Raw genomic sequence first — 23,150 nt, forward strand, 5'->3', positions numbered from 1 at the left:
TGTAGGTAGCATCAAGGCAGATTACATTTTTTGCATACATTGTAAGAACAGAGCGCATGAATTCCGATTGATAACAGAACATTAGTGTGTCTGTGCACTCTCTGGCCAGGATACAAGCTTGGTCGTCATCTTCCATGTCACATTCTTCGTTTAGGCTGTCATTTGGCACAGAGTCACGGATTTGGAAGGGCCGGAAAATCATGTTGGCAGTCGGCTCTCTATTTTTAAGATCCTCAAGGAGGGCCATGACATTCTGCTAATCTTCATCGCTAAACCTCTCTTTTCTTAGCGCTGTTTGTATGTGGTTCTCAAAGTCTTTTTTAGTTGGAAAAAATGCCCGGGAGGACTCAGGAGGTGGTGTTTCACTAGCAAACAGTACATCTTGCACAAAAAACCCTATGAACCTTTGTACCTCTTTGACTGACGTTATTCCGCCTTTGACCAGTGTCTGTATACGTTCAGACACCCGTGGGTCAACTGGTTGGGCATGGCTCAGTGCGGTGTCAAAGGTGTGGTTCTTGTGCCCTTCTTTGGATGTGAGGGAAATGTAGTAGCGCTTTTCACTTATCACCTCAGATGCACCTTCAGTTGTTTGCAGCTTTTCAGCCAGACGTGATAGTGCCGCCTTTGAGGCTTGTTTCCGTCTTCTCTCGCTTGCATCAGGTGGCAAGTTCAACTGAAAACACGCAAGTGCACAACTGTAATTTGTTGCATAATTCACACAAGCTGCGATCATGCTACCTATTAACAAGGCCTTTACTTCAACGTTTACTCTCATGTGGTTTGATTGGTGTGCCCGTTCCGCACAGAATGATGTAACACGGCATGCTTGCTTCATTCACAAAACAACTTTATGCCCTTGACCATGGTAAAAATTGCTTGTGTAGCGCAGAGCGGGATTCAGTGCGCCTCCATGTGTGACTCCTTTAACTGAGACTCAGGCTAGATCATTATGTCATTCATGTGTATGTTGTCTTTGGGCACACAAATGCCAGGTTAAATAAACTAATTGAAAGTGAATGCGTGACCATTGGTGGCTAGTGAAAGCCTACCCTTGCTGAGAGTTCCCACTAGTTGGCATGCCAGAGCAAAGTAATGCAATGAAAGAGAGTAAATGGGCAGGGAAGGTGTTCTGGTATTTGTATAGGAGGAGTGTTGACTCACAGTGGAGAAAACTTAAAAGTCATCATTCCACCTTAGGATATTTATTTATTTATTTATTTACTTATTTTGCCATTGCTTGTTAATAAAATACTTTTCAGGAACTTGGCAGCAACAGAGTTGCAAACCAAACTAAGCAAGGCTGCCACGTGCACTCGAGCCTTATCTGGGTTCCAACACAATGAAGCAACCTCTGGGGCAATGGATCCTAAATGGGAAGGAAGGCTGAGAATGATCACTTCCTTGTGTCGCTACAACTTGCATAAGCCACACATATCTACGTATTTTTGCATTTTACTGCTGTCACAAGTGTCCTTGGAAGTCTCATTGGAATTGTTTAATTCGCAGAAACCGAGGTTGTGTTTTACTTTATGTGTTAAGCTGACACAACACCTGGCAAGGTGGTAAACAAGCACGCCTCACAAGATTAGCATAATCTGAATTAGGGCCTCTGTATGCTCAAGCTGTACTGCTGCTCCACACAGTGAGGAATATGAACCGCATGCAATTGGCGTGTGGAAGACAGGTGTGGTCACAAATAGCCATGTACGCAGGAGTCGCATGGGCAGCCTAGATGCACACTCTGATTGGACAATGTGATGTCTGTTCAGTGCTGGCAACAGTTCAACAGAAGGTCGGCAACAATCACCAACAGTAGACGACCATGGCATATTCTTGCAAATGTGGGTTCAAATTTCTACTTGTAGCTATGCTTGTGAATGGCTGCAAGCAAACATGTGCATGTGCACTCACACATACACACAAATGTTCTTAGACCATTGAATAAGGGGACTGTTGTGGCAATAGTGTTGTACGTTATGGCGCTTCAGCATTATTTGTGAACGGTTTAGCATAGAGATGCTTTGCTTGTTGAATATAGCTGTAGATCAACAAGTCTATCCTCTTTATCAATGATCACATGTGTGGATCTTCAAGTACAACATGTTTATTTACTTCCGCTTCCATGTTCCCATTTTTTACGCTGTGAAGCTTCAAAGTAAGCATGAAGTACTGGAATCTGGGAATGCTTCTTTCTTTCCTTTCCAGTACAAAACCACCACAGAAGGTCTCCATTACCAAACATTAATTGTTGTGGTTGCTGCTTGCAAACTTTTCAAGCATAATGAAATCTGACTCAACCGTATACATGAAAGTTCTGCTTTGATATAAGAATTGCTGCAAGTGGCGAGGTTTTGGCAAGGAATTGGGAGTTAAGCAGTGCACATGTGCAATATGATATGTGTGACATAAAAGCAACATGTGCATAAAATTGCACCATAAGCAGAGATGCCTCTGAGATGTTTTCGAGGGCAGAACATTTGGCTGAAAGTAAATGTTGGTTATTATTGCTGACAAGACACCTTGCTAGGATTGAAACCATGAAATGCTAACAGTTTTGCATGTGCTGAATGTGTCTCCATAAACAGCAGTGTCATCTCATTGATATGTCAAGAAGCAAGGTAGCAAGCCAAGGCCTTGCGTGCCGCTTCGCTTCGAGCAAGCCCTATTTTAGCTGTGAAGACATCACATCACAACAGCCTATGAGAGACACACAGATGGGCGGTCGCCGGCTCAAGCAAAAGTTCAGGGCTGCTTTTCGTGATGTCAGGAGCGGCGACTGCTATAGCGGCAGAACATGGGCTGCCTGTGGGAAGGCACAGTGTGGCTTGAGCGTACAGAGGCCCTTGCAGGCAGCTTTTATTCATTACAGCTGCACAGGCACGTAACCACGATTTTTTTTTCGAGGGGGACCCAAGGCCTAATTGTTCGAAAAAGAGTCATTCCATGGCAAAAAGAAAAAAAAAAGGTTGCCCGGGAATATAGAAGGCTGGACGAATTTCGGGGGGGGGAGGGGGGATGCTGCCCCCTCCCCTGCCTACGTGCCTGCAGCTGCATGATTTTTTTAAATATCACTTGCAAAATTCAAACAAATTCAATTGAGTTCAAGTCTTCTGGCCTTAGGTCTACTTGTTCATTCAATCCCTTGGTCTCATTTTAGTTTCTGTACTCACACAATGCTCAGGAAAGACTTCAATTTCAGTTATGTGCATGGTAGCTGGGCAGCCTTTCTTCTTGGTTCCCTGTACCTTGATCTTCGTTTTCTTGAATGTGTCTGCATTCCAGTCACAGGAGCCAGTGCAGGAGGATTTCTGTACAACAAAAGCAAAAAAAAGGGGGGTGCGGGGGGGGGGGACAGGTCTTGTTGTTATTCATCCTAGAAGAGAATTTTGACCTAGATTGCCTTTTTATGTAATCAGCTTGCTCTCTGAGCTGATCCATAAATAAAACTGCACATTACACTCATGGTAGAGGCCAGGGTCTGACCCGAAAAATTAGCTGTTATTGGGCAACATTACCGAAACAACTTTATTAACTCGTGAAGAATAAATATGTTCTACCTGCATTTCTGTTTTTGGCCCACACTTTGAAAAGAAATTGTGGAAGCCACATACCTTTTAATATTGAGCTATTTGTATCTTACTTTTTGTTTGCTCAGTTTCTCTATAAAAGAATTAAATTTTACAAGCGCTTGCACAGCTATCATATTAAATTCTATTCCCACTGCACTCCTTTATGGTATGCTCCACAAATATCTATGTTCCTCTTAAAGAGCTGTGGTACATATTGCAGCTCATTACTTATTTGTGTGCGTGTATACACACACATACACACATATATATACAGTGAGCTTTGAAAAACTGTTATTATTGTGTGAATGTCTTAATGTGCGGTCCGTCCCCTTTCACAAATGTGGAAGTCTATTCCATTTCTTGTACTTTGCATTTGTTTGATTGTTGAGGCGGAAATGCAGGGAGATGAAAAGGAAAAGAGAAACAGAGAAACGCAAGTACAGTCAAAAGAGATTTCTCTGCACCCGCACGTGCAACGGACTTGAAGAACAGAAGGAGAAAACGCTTTCCCTGTGGCTTTCAGTGTTCACGGGGTGGGCGTGTAGGTCGTAAAAACGACGATGTCAAGGACGCTCTCCACTCTTCCCGTACTCGTCGCCTTCGAATTGCGGGCCGCTGTGGTTGCAACCCCGAAAACGCGTCCTCCCGGGTTGCCCTTCTTCCTCCTTCTCGCCTTCCAATTAAAGCATCTCCGAAGTGGCGGACTGCTTCCCAACACGGGCGTCGGCAGGGGGGTGCAAAAGGGGCTCTTACCCTCCTCAAGCCACACTAGCACTTGCCCCCACCACCAGCACTCCCCCTCCCCCATCCGCAACGCAAAACGGTTTCGCATTCCCCAAGACAAAACCCTGCCGACGCTCATGCTTCCCAATATTAGACAAATACAACAAATGTATTTTGTGCATGCACCTCACACTGCTATTCACTGCTGCTGATGTTTGCCTAAGGATGTTTGTCTATTTAAACTATGTGTGGTTAGTTTCCTTTTTTCATTTTTTTCTGTTCATATCTTGAAATCCGAATAAACATTATTGCACTCTACATAAACTTGCACCTCACGTGTCACCCTTCTTTATTATTATTATTATTTTTTTGCATGCTGCTTTGTGTTTCGCAGACAGCCACCTCATGCAGACTAATTAACTCACGTTTTGTTCTTGCTGTGACTGCACATTGTGACGATCCTTCCCAAAAATGCAGCCCTTGTGGACAGAAGACAGTACCCTGAAAGGGGCTGTGAGAGATATTGGAACCGCACCTTTTGACGCAGAAAACACAAGTTTGGCTGGAAAGAGAGAGACCGAAATAAAATGAGACTTCTGGCAGCCTGTTTTCCATTTGCTTTGCAGAGAAGTTTGAAGAATACATACCTTTCCTTCGCTGTTCTTCTGACTTGTAATGTGATGACTCAGTTGTGTAAGAAACGTTCATCACCGCAAAGTCGCGGGTAAGAGCTTGAAGCGAAGTCTCGGATTCAACAAATCCTGTCCATTGCGTGCCATCTCTCTTCAAGTCCCTGAGATGCTTGCGCAGCGTATCCTCTTCAGTGCCATTACACTTGCTTGAACTAGCTGCACTACTCATTGCATATGAGCATGAAGCTACGCTCCACTTGCGAAAATGCCCTAAGCGTACGAGGCGCACGGCGAGCGAAGTTCCCGCGCTCTGCGCTCAAAACAAAGCGGCAGTCAAAACCGAAACTGTGGAGCGCCAGATAAACCTGAAACCGAAATTAAACACCGACGTGAGAATCGCATGCTTTTGTTTTGCGTGCATTTCGTTTCTTGCTTTCTATTTTTGAAAAGCCTTTCAAAAATAGAAAGCAAGAAACGAAATGCACGCAAAACAAAAGCATGCGATTCTCATGTCGGTGTTTAATTTCGGTTTCAGGTTTATCTGGTGCTTCGCGCGATCCGCAGTTTCGGTTTTGACTGCCGCTTCGTTTTGAGCGCGGGAACCGGTCGCCGTGCTCCTAGGGCATTTTCGCAAGTGGAGCGTAGCTTCATGCCCAGTGCACAGTGCTGGTGTTTCTCAATGTTATGTGCAGCTGTCAAATTGTTAAAATCAAACGTTCACCTTGCCTGTGGTGTGCTATGGTCAGCGTGTCACAGTAAAAAATGTAAGTCCAATAATTCCCAATGCATTGAATTTCTGTGTCATTCTTTAAAACTAGATTTTTACACTGATAACTGCCATACTTGTGTGCTTCAGAGCAGTGACTAAGTCTACACATTAACATCATAATATGAAGTGCCTTTTTTTCCTTCCTTGGTCCAACTCTAGAATGGTTTTTTTTCTCTATCATTTGTAATCTTAGTTTGCTTGGAGCATTACTGTCACTGGCATAATCATAATATCCTCGTTGATGTGTCATGCTGTGTTTATATAAATATATGCACACGTATACATCTTTGTGCCTTCATAACTTGCGATGAATTGCTGTTTGTAGTTGTGTAAAACCTTGTGTACCCCTCCTGCGCGAGCCCTAACTTGGGTCTGCAGTATTTTGTAAATAAAAACAATTTGCTCTCTGGCAATGACGCACAGTTTGTCGCTTTTGGTCCTGCAACATTGCTCGATCGATTTATTGTTCGTCTGCCTGCGACGCGCGACTGAAGAATGGATACGACATACGACCAGCCCGCGGGCCACCGTTCCAGTGTTTTATATCAAAACAACCTAGTACTGTGTCTGATACTGGAACGATGGCCGACGTGATGTCGTATACGTACAACGCTTAATCCAGGATGCGGTCGACATTGGACGCATTCTCACTAAAGTACTAACTTCAACCCGTCCAGCAGTTTCAGTTTAATTCCAGTTACTGAACTCAGCTGACGTCTGGCCGGCAGCGATCAAGCGCGTCCGGTTTCCAAAACAGGTTCTTTGGGAACGCAAGAGGCTTGAGAATATCTTTGGGAATATTACGTGCGCCTCCAGCGATCTGTGTATAACTTAACTTCACCGTCATAACACCTGTCACCACGACGGCTCGAACTTCTGCGTGCCGTCGAGCTTGCTCTCAGACCCTTTCCTGGTCGCGATCAGGGCCGATACGGATTGAGTTTGACTCGGAGGTTAGCCAAATCGCGATGAAATGTGACCATGCAACAGCACTTCCGACTAAGTCGGGACCAAACCTGCGATCAAATGTGCCCGTGTCAGCCCGTCGGCGCTGTCCGGGTCCACGCTGCGTGACCGTTTAGGCTACGGAATCACGCGTCCACGCTCCGCACAGCTGTGCGGACAACAACGTGCAACCCCTTCGCGCAAAAAAAAAAAAAAAAAAATAATAAATTAAAAAGAAACGGAAATGACGTCACGAAACAAACAACAAAAATGCGCTCTCTGCTGCAAAAAAAAACGGAAATGACGTCAGGAAACAAACAACAACAAAAAGCAAAGTGGCTCCGCCCCCGTCCCGCAGTGCACCTCCGAAAAGGGCGACCCGGCGACGTTGTGGTGGTCGCCATTCGCGCTATTTGACTTTTTATGTAGGGGCGCCCTCGTCGGGCCCAAACTTCAAATTAAAATATTCTTGAAATAAGGAAGTTTAGTTGTTTGCTTACTGTTACACTTCAATAAACAAATTGCTGTTTATACGAAGTGGCCTTGCCTTGCCAGGTACCACGTCCATCAATCTTTTGTAATAGTTTTTGCTCCAACAGACTCTTAGTTGTCAGCAGCCTATCGGCATCATTATCTTCATTTCAAAATATACGGCGGCGCAACGACAGGTAACGGTTCGCGGTGCATTGGGATGGGTCTCGCGCTGTTTCGTTTCGCTGTAAATGTTTCGAGCCACTGCCGGCTGACACACTCGCTTTTGTTCTGTTCGTTCGGACTCGTTAAAATCCTTTCGCGAAGTGCATTCAGCTGACTTCAGGGGAACGAAGGGACCGTTGAAGCTTTCACCGGATGGCACTCGTTTCGAGCCCGAGACTATACGGACCGGTGAGTAAAAACCCATTGCTTCAGTTTTTTTTTTTTAACCAATGGCTTTGTGTGGGTGTCCCACGGAGGCGACGCACTGCATTATTCAATTTTGCAACGTCATACTCTGTCGCTGAGAAAACGTGCGTTCCTTGCGGCGTGGCTTCACGTGGGAGCGGGTTACTGAGTTTATCGTTCGGTTAGCATTAACCAGGCCACTGCAATAAATAAAGGGAGGCAATCGCATCACCAACGCCTCGCATGTAGCTTCGTAACTAGCCCGTATATCAGTGCAAAACACACATTAGTTATAGTTTGCCGGATCGCATTTGAGAAGCCAGGTTTAGAGGTGTCATTTCTCCTGCTGTCAGTTAGGTTATCTTTACTACACATTTAGTGTAACAAAAGCTTCACATAATTATGAGTGTACTTTCACTTTAGTGTGTTAAAAAACCGTCACTATAACCAGAAATATTTTTTTTGTCTGCTGTAGCCTCCTGGCCTGACAAGGAAACAGCTGTCTGCGATGAGCAAGGCACCTGTTACATGACACCTTGTAAAGAAGCTAGCCCGAGTGATACAATATGCATTATAAGGTACGTTTACATATATGTATAAAAAACCGCTGTTTTTGTTCACTATGTTTATATGTTTACTTTTGCAAAATTTAATATTTCATTGATTATGGTTATCAATATCTTGTGATGTCATTACTTGTTTTTCCAGGATTGCCAGGCAACGACAGGATGACTACCCCCGAATGTCCACCTGCAAGTGCGGCGAAACATGTGAACATCTGCTACAACAGGTCATCTTGAACCTCACGCTTGCAATGCTGTATTTGTGACTGGTTTACTAGGCATCCATGGAGGGGTGCCTAAATCGTCCACAAAGTATGAGCTGTCTACTGTGTCATGCAATCTACATACACAACGCGTTTAAAATTTCCGGAACAACAGCTCCGTGCATTATTTACGTTACCTGGCACTGCTGAGCTCAACGACGCGGTTTTATACCCAGCCACGGTGGTCAGATTTCATTGGGGGCGAACTGCAACGACATTCGTGTGCTTATATCTGCGTCTGAAGTTCAGGTGAAAGACGGAAGCTTGAAGAGACGAAAAATTTGGAACAAGAGGTGTCGCTGAAGCAAATGTTTCGACAAGCAGTCTTGTCTTCTTCAAGGCTACAACATGCTGTTGTTTAACTCCAGTCAGTTAGAATCATCATAGAGTTGCCCACTACTGGATGACTCATAATCATATTATAGTTTGCATGTGAATCATCAGAAATTATAAATTATTAAGGGGGTAAAATATATAGACGTCTGGTCTGGCTGGGGCAAGATATAAGACTAGAAAAGACTCTCCAGCCACATTTAATCATTAGTCTTCTTAATTTAAAAATACTAAGAGACCAAATGGGTCTCGAAACGTAGGGTCAGTTTTTTTTAAATTATAAATCACATTACAAAACGAACATCACGGCAGTGAGGGGAATTAACAGTCTTTCCAACATCTAATAATATCTGGGGTTTAACGTCCCAAAATCACGATACGCCGTAGTGGAGGGCTCCGGAAATTTCGACCACCTGGGGTTCTTTGACGTGCACCTAAACCTAAGTACACGGGCCTCAAACATTTTCGCCTCCATCGAAAACACAGCTGCCGCGCAACGTAAATGCAACATTTAGATGTGCCTTATGAGACAGTTTACAAACTATACTCAAAACTGTTTTGCCTTAATTAACCGTGTTTCGATCATATAAGTTTACAAAAAGATACGACAAAGCTTTACAAGGCTCTGCTCAATTACATTAGCCTTTGCACATATGTTCTATGGGCTCCTTCAAATTATTTACAGCTAATAAAAAAAATTATAAGTGTGACGAGCACTTCTTCCAGCACAGCTTCACCAAGCACGTTTGCGTTGTCGTGATGAGTGAGATTGTGTTCAGTGAGTATGGTAGTGTTTCCTTTTTTACATAGCAGAGAAACGTCCCAAATTTGTTTGAACACACCTACTTCTGCTGTTTGTTTAAATTAACATGTCACAGTTGTAGCACCTACCACTATGAAGTGAAAGTCTGTGAACTACTGTCACGAAAAAAACCTAGGAAATCGAAGAGGTAATTTAAAACGTACATGAACTTGGACTTATCCACAGCCACACTACAAGATTTTACATATTGTCACGGGGTCGTGAGGTCGACGAAAGCAGGAGTCGGTGTGTCCAAGATGAAACTTTATATTTGGCCGAACTTGTGGTCGGGAAACGAAAAGTCAGACTACAGCAATACACACTGCACACTGATAGCGGCGAACAGGCGTCGGCCGTCAATAAACTGATCTGTGGCAAGGCGCGTCGGCATTTATACCTGCGGCATCGAACATTCGAGCATTATCACTGGTGGCTGCGTTAGTTCGACAATAAACTGAGCTGTTTGCAATTGCACGCTCCAGCCTACAGAAGATCCTAAAAATAATCTGGAATGTTCCCAGACATTCTGGCACGGTTTGCGCAACGCAGTAACCGCACGTGCAATTGGCCAATAACATAAAACATAGAAAGAAAGGAGCGCATGTGGCAGTATTTCAAGCCGGAGCTTCTAAAAGTAGCAGGGAGAATACATACTTGAGCTCCCAAGCCCAAATATATTGAAAAAGTAAATAACACAATAACAAGTATGCAATATATATAGGACCTTTATTTATCCAGCATTGGCACAGGTTCACATCATGCCCCACAGTTTGATTTCGTGAGTGTTTGCTTGCAATAGAGTGCTCAAGTTCTATCGAGATGTCTGTGATACAGAGATTGTACGGCTGAGCAGTTTGTTTAGTGTTTTGTGCAAACACCAACAAAGATGTACACTGCATGCCTAAATCTTATTTTCTTAGAATTGTGCTTCTAGAATCTGTAAGCACTCGTCTTATATCTCTGTTTCTTTAGCATTCATCTACGCTGCATACTCAGCAGTCCGATTACTACTAGCGCCAAGAAATTCTAGCTGTAGAAACAAAACGAGCCTGAAATATTATCTTTCACGTATTACCTGAATACGTAATACCTATGGTATGGCTTCACGGCCGAGAAATTCGTGCCTGCCCTATAGACACAACGCGATATTCATTATTTGTAACGCATTCAAGGTGACATCGCAGAGCGAGAAAGATGCAGAACTGTACGCATCCGCGATTGTTTACGTAAAAGATTAATCAAAACTACATTGCTCTCACTGCGCCAACTATCTGTCGGCGTAGCGCACGTTTCGTTTCCGACTCCACACCATGCACTCAAAGATCAACACAACCTGACAAGCGCCGCATAACTAACGGAAGGATAAGACCCTTCTCCTAAAGCTATGCTGTTAAAACTAGGACGCTGCTACGCAATGAGCAGTGGCGTAGCCAGGAATTTTGTTCGGGGGGGGGGGGGGGGGCTCAAGTTCAAGCGCGACCTCGTCATTGAACTTTTCGAACGACTAAGTATATGAATAACATATATTACCAGTGACAATCTGTATTAGATGCTGCAAATCACTTCTTGAATGCTGCGCACTGTCAAGAACGAGTAAGACATGTGTTTTTTCATAAACATATTATGTTGACATGCCCGCAAAGTCTTTCCAGGAATAACTGTCTTCAATCGTTTCATTTTTTTTTATTTTGTGTACGAGGTACGGCAAATATCACGTAAACTTTGGAACTGCATCAGTTTTAAACTGAAGAAGTGTCTGATAACGAAAAAAGGAAGTCCACAAAATAACCAGGACGAGATCAAATATTTTAATGGAGATTGTTTATGCAAAATGTTCATCTTTTTGCACAAATGATGCTGCCAGGGAAACATGAGCATGGGAAAGTACACCTCGAATACAGGCAAAACACAAGTCACCGGAAACAGTGCGCAGTATGCTTACACAAAACATCACAAATGTACATTTAAATATGCAATCAATATACGGAACTAAGCAATGATCACTATACATAATGCCCAAAATAAGGCAAAAGAACATGCTGCACAATCACAGAAACTGATATGCCCTTGGACCAAGCTGCTGTGTCGGACGCACCATATGGACAGAATTATACAGGAAGAGCGCAGAAGTATTGAAAGAAACTATTTCAAAACTGTTTTAAAAACTGCGAACCACTAATGTGCACTCAGTATAAAAGGAGGGTTGTCGCTTCTAGTTCGAAAAGCAATGAAGAACAAAAAGGACAAATGAAAGTAACAAACAACGCTGCTAGTACGGCTTCCCAATAGCTGAATTTGTTTGGTAACGCCGCGTATGCCGACCTCTCAGTGAACAAGGTGAAGCTGTCGATTGGCTGTTAATGTCCACCTGATGCCCGTATCCGTATGTTTATATTAGGTCACGGTGTTAACTGCTAAAAGGTACAAAATCCTCACGGCTTTAAAAGGTGTTGGACAACAATATTGCGCCAAAATTACGGCCCCATTGACCTGAACTCTGGAACAGCAGTGCCTTTTCCTTTCGTTCGCGCCGATTGTTGTCCTGCTCGGTATCAAAGGACATAGTTGACCCTGTGAGGAAGCTTAGCGAAGCGGTCAATGACTTCCGACACGCTGATGCCGACATTTCTGTGGGCGTACAGAAGTGCCAGGCCAACCATGCGTTCCTCAGACATCGTGGAGCGTAAGTAGTTATTAAGTAACCTCATGCTTGAAAACGTTCTCTCTGCGCTGGCAGTGGTCACTGGAAGGGTGACTACAATCTGGAGTAGCTTGTACATATTCGGATAGAACCTGCTGTCGCAATGAGAGAGGGCATCGGTTGCAGTACCGGGGCGCTGGTTAGCTGCTTTGTTCGCCCACTTTGCCCACCATAGTCGCAGTTCTCCAAAACCAGCCCTCGTTTCAACGTCATGCGCAAAAACGGTGAGGAGATTTTCTGCTCCTTTCTCCCGATCATCTTGCATTGGTGGTATTGCGGATGGTCGAATTACTGAAAAGTCCTTTAGAAATGCCCTGTGCTTTTCGAACGCATAACTGGGCTACTACGTGGTCCATGAACGGAATGAACAGGGTTCTGCGAAAATGTTCTTCCGCGCTTTCGAATGCATTGCTGCCAAGGTTTTGCTTCCGGACACCGGCTCGACGGCTGGTGATCTCCACATTCAGTTTTTCTGCCAATGCCTGCACTTGTGCAAATATTTTTGAGGAAGAAGCATACGCGTTCTTGCGGTCATTTTCAATTGTCTGCTGAACCGCTTCTATGTCGTCAATGGCAGCGCTCATGTCGATACTCCTAGTCTGCAGCTTTTTTGACGGCAAAGTCAGTGCTATAGAGCGTGCTCCGCCACATGCAGGCTTACAAGAAGCGCCGGTGACAAGAGTGCCAACATTAGACTGTTTGCCTGCACTGGACTTTCGCCATTTCCATTAAACTTAATCTCCTCTAGTGCTGCGATCAACGGCTTAAAGAGCTCACAAATGAAAGCACTGCATCGTGCTACTCGACCCAGCGCGTTTCGCATAGTCCCAAAAGGCGCTGCCTTGTAGACTCCGGGCAGCTCAAACTTATCATTTTTCGCAAAACGTGTGAGCGGCTAGAAGATTTACGGAAAAAGACTGACGTCGCCTTTAGAGTCCCAAAACAGATTCGGTTGTCTATTATGGAGCATGCCGCACACAGAACTAGATTAAGGGAGTGACTGGCGCAGTGAGTGTAGAGTGCGACTGGATATTTCTCACGAACAGCAGCTTGAACACCACTCGTTCTGCCGGCCATCGAGCTTGCACCATTGTAGCCTTGACCACCGATATGCTGGATGTTAATTCCCATGTCCGTAAGGAACCTTATGATGGTGTCGGCGAGGGCCCGGCCACTTTGGTCGTGAATTGGCACAAAGCCTAGGAACACTTCTTCGATTTCGTTCGCATCCTTATTAAGGTACCTTGCACAAACAGTTAGCTGCTCGATACCAGCAATATCCGTCGTTTCATCAGCAAGTACGGAGAAGCAGCCTGTAGCGTTCACTTTTGCGACTAGGCTTTCCCTGATGATTGCAGCAGAGATTTCTATAATCTGGTTTTGTACATCTGGACTTAAATACGAGGCATTATTTTGGCAACTGTCCAAATGCTTTTTTAGATCTGTGTCGCCACAATCCAGTCGCATGCGAAGCAGTGCTCCGAATTTGCCTGTATTTGTAGAGGAGGCTGTGCTTGAATCCATGGGACCACTGTCTTTATGGCCACGGAGAGCCAGACCTTCCTGTACGCAAAAGAGAACTGTCTCAACAATAGGCTGTAACTTCCTTCGGTTATCTCTTATTTGAATTTGCCTGCCATGGTCTAGTTGACAAACAACACTGGGCACACATCCTGAGAATGTCTGAAGAAAATTATCGGCTACCAGCTGAGCGTCAGTGTGATATTTAGTGGCTTCATGTGCACCGAAGACTTCGAGGGCGTGCTTCCACTTTTGAAATGGCTTGGATACGAGGGCCTCATGCGCGCATGTTGGTCCTTGCCAACCTCACTTCTGCTAAAAAGGACACACACTCGGCAAAACGCACCCTCTTGAAGCGCTGAGTAGCTAAGCCATCGGTACCTGTCCAGCCAAGCCACCTGAAACCTTTGTTTCTGCTTCAAATCGTTCATAGACTTAAACATGTAGCCTGGTGGAGGAATCCAAGGAGAAGTTAGCAGTTGATGTTTTGTATGATGTAAGTAACTGCATCGAGAGTAACTGTTAGAACCGGGGACGTTAGTCTTTAAAACATTAATGTACTTAAACGTGCGTCGCCTTGTAGACCTTCTAGGTTAGGAAGAACACAATGGCAGATGCCGGCTGCCTGAAAGTAAGGTAAAAATAGCAATAATATGACCACAGTCAATTTTCGTTTTACTGTTCAAAAAAGAAAAAAAGAGTGATGCATTGTTTCACAAACTGCGTGGTTGAAAAAATTCTTGCCGAAAAGCCACCTTCCAGAACCTTTCAACTGTCCATGGCATTGTTGTGCTCGAAAAAAACATTTTAGACGACATCCTGGGTGGTTTTCGGTGAAGGTGGTTATTTCGGACGGCGGAGTATCATAGAATGAAAAAAAGAAAAAAAAATTTAAGGAGGCCCAATAAATAAAAATTTCAAGCCCAATAAATCCCACCCCCCGGGTGACGCCCCTGGTCGGTGGTGTGAGTGCACGAAAAATTTTGGGGGGGGGTCTGAAGCCCCATAAGCCCCCCCCCCCCCTGGCTACGCCCCTGGCAATGAGAGCAACGTTCTTTCAGCGATCTCCGTGTTCAGTTACATGCACATATTTGTCAGCTTTCAGACTGATTACACACGTACGGGTTGAAAGCTTTCGACGTGTATGAGTGATTTGTTTTGCTTGGACCTGACTGTATACATTACTTGTACCAGCTTGGGCACTCACAATAAACGATGCAAACCTTACTTGATTGACGTTGTTTTTGCCAGTCGAGGCCAGTTTGGTCACCTGGCGATAAATATTATACACGCGAGCAGCGATTTAGCAACGACAAAGAACAAAATACCACAGGGAGCAAAAAGCGCAGTAGCGCGACCAGGGCGAACTAACCGCAAAAACGCGTTTGTGTAATGATGATGATAGTACTTGCAGCGCCATCTCGCCTCGCTCTATTGCAGTTCAGTACGCCGCCGCTACCCTTATTTCCGTACTACAGTCAAAGGTACAGTTTCCGTTCTCTAAAGTGGTAGATGTTCTCTGGTAGTACGCGTGAATCGTAATTGCAGTGCAGCTCGCGAAAGAGTGAAACGATGTTCTGTTGCCCCATATTACAAGTTGTGCACAAAGTTTTGTGAAAGCTCATCATTTCAGCATGTATCGCGTAATAATTACAGTACGCTTTACGGGTAGTTTCGCAGAACGTAATTTTTTTTCACCAGCGCTCTTACAATATTGCGTCTTGCTCACAAAAGCGTGCTATCAGAGAGTATAACCTGCAGTATCGTTCAGCGATCCCTTTTGGAAGCTACGTGCGCGATTTTTTATTCTTGTAACGATGGTGCTTTACAAGCGAAACTGTGCTGCTCTTAGTTAAGCCGGTTAGCTACGCCTGCGACGTAAAGGACACTGGCGCGAGTACTGTTTACTTACGTTCCAATATATGTATTATGTGCAGCTGGATGCCTCGCGTCCAAATAAATTTGGGGACATCAAACACTGAAATGAGAGCACGAAATTCTAGCCAGCTGTTGAGCACCGTGCCATTTATTACCTTTTGAAGACGAAATCTCGAAGGCGTGGATGCCATCAAAAGCACTAAAGCTTAATACTACGTTGAAAGTGGCAAAGCATGCTGATTGCTTGTGCTTGAAGCACTACCTTGCACTACATTTTCGTCAAAGGAAACGCTCAATGGTATGAAGTGCACCCCCACACAAAGTTCGAGCCTGCCTTCAACCCAGCTGCGTGTCACGCAAATTAGGTTCGCAAAATGAAATAGGTGGGCATCACGCCGCAGAATACACGCAGTTAGTGTACTTACTCGCGCATTTTCACTCGGCTCCTAGTTTTTTTGCTTGAATCACAGTTATCCGCTCGCGGCAAAGATGCAAACACCGCACCGGCACTATTTCCGTGGCGCGTCGTAATCGTCGCAGACAACGCTAATATCCTCTTGTTGCGCTGCTTGTTTTGGCATCCAAAGACGACACAGTAGCGCCCAGACGAGCTCTTATACGCTGAAGCGGCGTGAACGGGTACTTTTTCGCACTTTAATGCCTCAGAACTATAGCTTGCCCTGTTGACTTGGTGCAGCCCGCGCGCACCTTGGCAGCCCGGTCAGCCCGCCGTCTGGGTGCGAGAGTATCCGCTCGGCTCGCCAGCAGCCTGGGTGCGAGACAGGCGTGCTCTGGTGTATAAACGCCTCAGAATAAATAAGATGTTTCTGGCTAGGGAAGACATCTTGAGGGAATACTTAAACTCATACATCACTGGGTTCGGCGGAGGCGTAGCCATAAATTTTTTTCGGGGGGGGTGTTCAACCATACTTTATGTATGTTCGTGCGTGCGTTTGTATGTGTGCGTGCCTATATACGCAAGCAGCAAGCAAAACTGAAAAATTTCGGGGGGGGTTGAACCCCCCCCCAACCTCCCCCCCCCCGTCTGGCAACAGCCGGGGAACAGCCCCTGGGGTTCGGATTCTGCAAAAGGGTTTTAGTACCCTAAAGGAAACAACGAAAGCAATGGGCATCTTTAAACGACACGGAGGGCTGCTCCCTGACGAGAATAACCTCTCAAGACACTTGTCTATTGCATCGGCAGCCACCATTGAAGGTTAGGTAGATATGGGCTGTTTTACACATAGAAGAGATAAGTATGGACTATGCGACCGCAGCATGGTAATTCTGTTAGCACCGCTCTCAGGATGGTCGACACGGTTTCTAGCACTTTTGGCAATACAGGGCAACCTTGCAAACATTGTGGGGAGGGCTGTATCGCTTGCTGAACATGCAGGCCGTGTAGTGAAGCTTGTGACGTGCGAAGGTGTGACATGGAACCGGAAGATGTGGACAGTACTGGAAATTGAAGCAACATCAACGCACAATATTTGCAGTATAAGGCATTTAAAGATAGCAGTCGCTGCGATTAATTCCTTTCCGCTTTTCCCCATCAGATAAAATATCCGCTCAACAACCTGCTCATCCACGACTTCTACACTCCGGATGGGCTGGTGGGTTTCGTTGCAACCCGTAATTCGTTTTTTCTTTTCTTTTTTTGTTGAGGGGGGGGGGGAAGCTGTATTCATTTCGTATATTTACAGAAAAAAGTGGCATTTTTGAGTAGCACACTTTATTCCTAGGCTTTGACGGTTCGTCGGTCAAGTTGATTTGATTTGGAATATTTTAGGGTAAGATTGCACAATGAGCCACGACTTGGTGGCGACTGCCGTTTACACATACGTATGAGGTCGTCGTACGGAGAGGGAACTATTGCCCTGCTATTCGACGTATTATAAGAACTTAGAGGAATAGTACGCCATCAGTGATGCGCTTATCTCGCTTTTCTGTTGTTCATCGAGTACTATCAGTGCTTTGCGTCCAGGTAGTACATTGTTGATACAGTTGACGACCAACCGCTTACTCGGGAAATAATAACGGGGAATGAAATCGAAAGAGGCTGCAGGTACACACATAGAGCTTGGGTTTGTGTCCCGCTATATAATCAGGAAAAACTGAGTTGTGTTTTGTTTCTTTCAGGATGGTTGAACAAAGAAACTGACACATTTTTTGTTGCCTTATTTCAGGTCTCCATGGACGAGGTCGGGGATATTACGCGTAGGACGGAGGCGCCGTGGCCGTTCGCGTAATGAATGGGATACGCGAGGCCCACCTGGACCGTAGCAACTAAGATGCGCATCTCCTAAGCCAACTAGCTAATCATTTTGGGCACGGTGGCACTTCAAGCATGCGGACGTCTGATAACCCGTTCGTCTTCCTTGTGCAGTTTTTCCTCGGCCTGCTTCTCGCCTCCAGTGAGGGCAGCTTGCGATCCGGGGAGAGCACTACAGCGTAGACCCACAGTGTGGCGTACTACCATGCGCCAACAATCCCGTCCTGCGCGTCATCGGAGATGTTGCCTCATCGTTCGCCGTTACCCATCCTGATTCTGACTGCGCATGATCAGCACCAAGCACCACCCACCAGCTCACCTACAAAAGCTCGTGCAGCGCACTGGACGCTTCTTGGGCACGGTGGCACTTCAGGCATGCGGACGTCTGATAACCCGTTCGTCTTCCTTGTGCAGGTGAGGAAGAAATACGGAAAATGTATACGCTCTGATGATCCTTTTTTGCTTGTGCTACCGTGCCCACGGTTTTCTTGTATGCCATGTTGTGTTAGGATGTTTTTGGCTAAATTACTGCTCTTAGGGGGAGACATCGAGACTAACCCGGGACCTGCGCAAGATCAAATCGCAAGTGCATTAAAAGAAATCGCCGCGGATATTAAGTTTATCAAGGAAAAGCGGCTTGTCGATATTGATAAAAAGCTAGACGCTTTATCAAGACTCGAAGAGAAGGTTAGTCTCTGTCAGGATGAGCTTGTCAGCATGAAACGCGCATATGAATTGCTGGAAAGGAAGGTCGACGACCTAGAAGACAGAAGTAGGCGATCGAACTTAATTGTTTATGGTCTACCTGAAGTTGACGGAGAGACGAGTGAAAGTCTTGAACAAGCAGTGAATAAGACTATTGTTCAGGACACCCTCGGCCTAGAACGAGCGGAACGGAACAAAAATAGACCAGTCATTTTCAAGTTGCTAGACTTTAGGCAGAAATCATCCATACTTAAAAGCGGATACAAACTGAAAAACACCAGCTTCTCAGTCGGAGAAGACTTTTCGCCTAGGATCCGAGACATCAGGCGCAAGCTATGGAACAGCGCCAAAGAAAATCGAGAAAAGAAGGAGAAGGTGTCGTTGGTGTTTGACGAATTATTCATTAATAACCAAGCCTTTATCTGGGATGAAGAAAAGAACGACAAGGTTCGCACCCAAAAAAAGGACGAGGCACCATCAAGGCCACAAACTCGCCAAGCTCGTCTACACGCAAAACCGAAGCCCTGACTATATTGAATGTTAACGCAAGAAGTGTTCTAAACAAAATAGATGCTCTCGAAAATCTTCTACTAGAATACAGCCCTGACATAGTAGGTGTCACAGAAACATGGCTTTCTTCCGAGATATTCGATAGTGAAGTTGTTCCTCCAAATTATTCCGTTATCCGAAAGGATAAACCTTTTCGTGGCGGGGGCGTCGCTCTACTCATAAAGCAATGTCATTCATAGGTGTCGCTTCCAGCTGTAACAGATGCTGAAGCAATTTTCTGCCGGATTCTTTGCGATAGCACTCCTATATTCGTTGGATGCGTTTATCGAAGCCCGTCATCCGGACACGAATGCATAACTGCAGTTCATGACTTCATGCAGCGTCATGTTCGCAACTCTCGTATCCTGCTTATGGGAGATTTTAATCTCCCAGACATTGACTGGACTACGCTAAACCACACATCATCTACCTCGGACGCCCTGATAAACCTAATGTTGAACTTTAGCCTTGAGCAAATCGTGTTATCTCCAACCCGCTTGCACAACACTGCCGAGAACGTATTAGATCTGATACTGATTAGTCAGCATTTCCCGGAAGACCGTGTTCGAACTGATGTAGTTGACGGCATATCAGACCACCACATAGTCATATGCTTGCTGCCGCTTGGTTCGAGTATTGCATGTGAGCAGCGTGGATCAACCTATCTCGCGCATGAGTTCGAAAACTTTTTGCAGCTAGCTTTTGACACATCCAGTGATACTAATCGACTTTGGCTAAGTTTCAAATCTACTGTTATGTACTGCGTCACTTACTTCATACCAAAGAAACACAAGAAAGCGCCAAGGCATATTCCTTGGATAACACGTGAAGTTATCCAGGCAAAGCGTAGATTAAAAAGGTTGCGTGTGGCTGCGAAAAACCGTAAGTGTAAAGCATCGATTCAGCAGAAGCTGCAGGGCGCAAAATCAGCGTTTAAGCAAAAACGAAAAGTGCCAGACAATATTACTTTAGTGTTACCCTTCCAAGCTTTATTAAAAGCAATCCAAACAAATTTTGGAGATACCTTCGCAGCAGCAATAATACACAGTCGCACACGGCTCCAGGGGAAAGAACGGAAACGGCTAACGAATACAACAATTTTTTCCAATCAGTGTTCACGACTGATAATGGTATCATTCCTCCAGTATTATCCCTCGATTCGCCAATCATCGATCACCTCGCAGTCACAGATGAAGGAATACTGAACTTGCTTCTTAACTTAGATCCTAAAAAATCAAGTGGTCCAGACAATATTCCTAACGAGTTTCTTAAAATGTACGCGGAATGGTGTAGCAAGTTTCTTGGGCTAATCTTACCTCATCCCAGCTGCCAGATGACTGGAAGATTGCAAAAATAATACCTATTCATAAATCAGGAGAACAGTCATTGGTGTCAAATTACCGGCCGATATCCCTCACTAGCATTTCATGTAAGGTACTAGAGCATATCATCCTGAAACACATAACTGTTTTTCTCGAGCAAATAAAATTTTTGTCTCCTAAACAACACGGATTTCGTAGTGGCCTGTCCACTGTTACGCAGCTAACGGAGGTAGTTCATGATCTAGCTTTCACCATAAATAATCGCGGCCAAACAGACATGATCTTACTTGATTTATCTAAAGCTTTCGATTGCGTATGTCACAGCAAATTACTAATAAAATTGAAAGTGCCATAGGAGAGGGGTTATTGTTCTCCTGGATAGAAAGCTTTCTTACAAATCGCTCACAGTTCGCGCTGTATGAAGGTCATATATCAAACATAGTCCCCGTAACTTCTGGGGTCCCTCAAGGTTCCGTCTTGGGACCATTATTATTTTTAATTTTCATAAACGACCTCGCGTCAAACATTGACTGTAATATGAAGCTGTTTGCAGACGACTGCATTATTTATAAGGAAGTAAGCAGCTTCACAGACCACATTAACCTCAATGAATGTCTGACTAAGCTAGCGGATTGGTGCGTTAAGTGTCAAATGTCCATTAATGTGAAAAAATCCGCAGGTATGATGGTAACACGTAAGCAGAATCCATCACATTTCATTTACACCATTCATGGTGCACCACTGACTAATGTTGTGCAGCATAAGTACTTAGGCATTACATTAACATCTGACCTAGCTAACGTCACTGCGGCCGCACTTCGTAAACTTTTCTACCTAAAAAGAAGACTTAGAACTGCACCAGCGCCCGCAAAGCTCTTGGCTTACACCATGTTCGTAAGACCAGCATTAGAATATCCCAACGTAGTTTGGTTTCCTTATTCACTAAGTAGTATTAGTAAATTAGAGGCAGTACAACGCAAAGCCATACGGTTCGTACACAACAAGTTCAAACGTACAGATTCTCCCACTAACCTTCTGGCTTCTTCTGGCATTAATTAATTAGATACTAGGGCAAAAGAGGCGCGTCTGAGGTAATTGTACCAGTTGTTACATGGCCTCTACAAGGTAGATGTCTCTAAGTACGTCACATTTTCACAGTCGCGCCCTACCCGTCATAAGCACAAATACAGTCTGAAAGAATATTCCTCAAAGAGCGACGTTTTTGGAACATCGTTTTTCCCACTAACAATACGCGAATGACATAAACTGAAGGCAAATGCTACTAATGCTGGCACATTATCCGCATTCACCGCAGTGTTAGAAACCATGCGTAACCTATACAATAGTGTGTCAATGCTTCGCATACTTTGTTATTTTCCTCTTTCCTTTTTCTCTTTCTTTTTTTTGCACAGTGCACTGTGGCAGGCCAGACAGTACTTGGCCAGGCTTAACTTTTCGCCTCCGTCTGGTAAAATGAAGGGATGAAAAAAAAATTAATTCATTCAATCCATCACTCAAATACCTGGCTTCGTATGCGCAAGTCAGCAGTTTCCTGAGTTTGCTGCTAGAAAACTGCGCATATTGTTGATTCTGTCACCGTCATCTGTCCTGCTCTCTCTGATATGCATACCGAAAAATTTGGCGCGTTTCAAATTGATGCCTCTCGTTTCAGTCTCTTTTTTTTTTTTCCTTGCGCAAATAAAATGCGGAATGGTTTGCCGGACACACTTGTAGATAGTGATGGTTGTGCCGATATTAAAGATGCGCTACATACCTATATATTTTTATAACAGTGTATAACAAAGTTTGGTACGAATATCGCCTTGTTTTTCAGGATAGAAAATTCATTGTTCCTTGTATTTCGTTGTTTACCAACAGTGTAAGTGAACCCGTATGTTACTTGGAATGTTATTGTGTGCTCGTTATGAATGAATACAATGTACAATATGCCCTCTGTAATGACTCCATGACTGGGGTCGACAGTATTGAAAATAAATAAATAAATAATTGGACTGCGCTTGTTCCTTATGGATTCATCAAGAGGCAACTGCATAAGGGGAATTGCGGTTTTTTGAGTGATGTGCGCCGTATCGTTATTTTAGTGGTCACAACAGCAAAGCTTACGAGATGATGGAGAAGAAAGCGTAGGAAAGAGGCGGGTACCGCAGTAAGTCACTCTATGACGTCACCAGCGCACGTGCAGCGGATGTGGTTGGCTAAACACTACCGTTGCCGGCACGGCGTGGTACAGTCGCGCTGTGCTTGGTGCTCGTCGCTTTTCCTTAAGTCTCTACAATCACTTCAATGTTTGCAAGTCTAGTTCTGGTATGTGCCAGAGAACATACGGGTGGATATGTTGAAAACAGCCATGTGGGCTGCCTGTTTAAATTTGTGAAGCGAACCCACGTCGTGGTCCGTGCGAAGAACAGCGGCATCGTCTTCGAAAATGTACTGCTTTATCTCTGTCGTGTGGTGTGCGGTGAAAAGACAGCGGCGTTTTGGCTGACCTTTGGTAACGGTAGAATTGACAAAATTGTGTGTTGTGTACTATGTCATTAACGATGCATCTTGCTTGCGGAAACGTTGGCGCGTGTTTTGCCTAATAATGATGAACACGTGTAATGAGTAATGACGTGTTTTGTGCCCTGTTGCAGTGACCTTCGTTTCTTTGACCTGTCCATTCTGTATGATCCATACGTACACATCACGTTTTGGAAA

General features: G+C 44.7%; 1 protein-coding gene across 1 annotated transcript; it reads right to left on the minus strand.

The window, feature by feature from the left end:
• Positions 1–256: 256 nt before the first annotated feature.
• Positions 257–5,156, minus strand: LOC119390625 (calcium-responsive transcription factor-like). Its single transcript, XM_049415324.1, has 4 exons — positions 4,943–5,156; positions 4,721–4,857; positions 3,174–3,311; positions 257–676 (listed from the first exon to the last, which is right to left on the minus strand). Exons 1-4 carry the CDS (start codon positions 5,154–5,156, stop codon positions 257–259), a joined length of 909 nt encoding a protein of 302 aa, XP_049271281.1.
• Between the last annotated feature and the right edge of the window lie 17,994 nt (positions 5,157–23,150).

This window comes from Rhipicephalus sanguineus, chromosome 4 (assembly GCF_013339695.2).
Source record: "Rhipicephalus sanguineus isolate Rsan-2018 chromosome 4, BIME_Rsan_1.4, whole genome shotgun sequence".
NCBI lineage: Eukaryota > Metazoa > Arthropoda > Arachnida > Ixodida > Ixodidae > Rhipicephalus > Rhipicephalus sanguineus.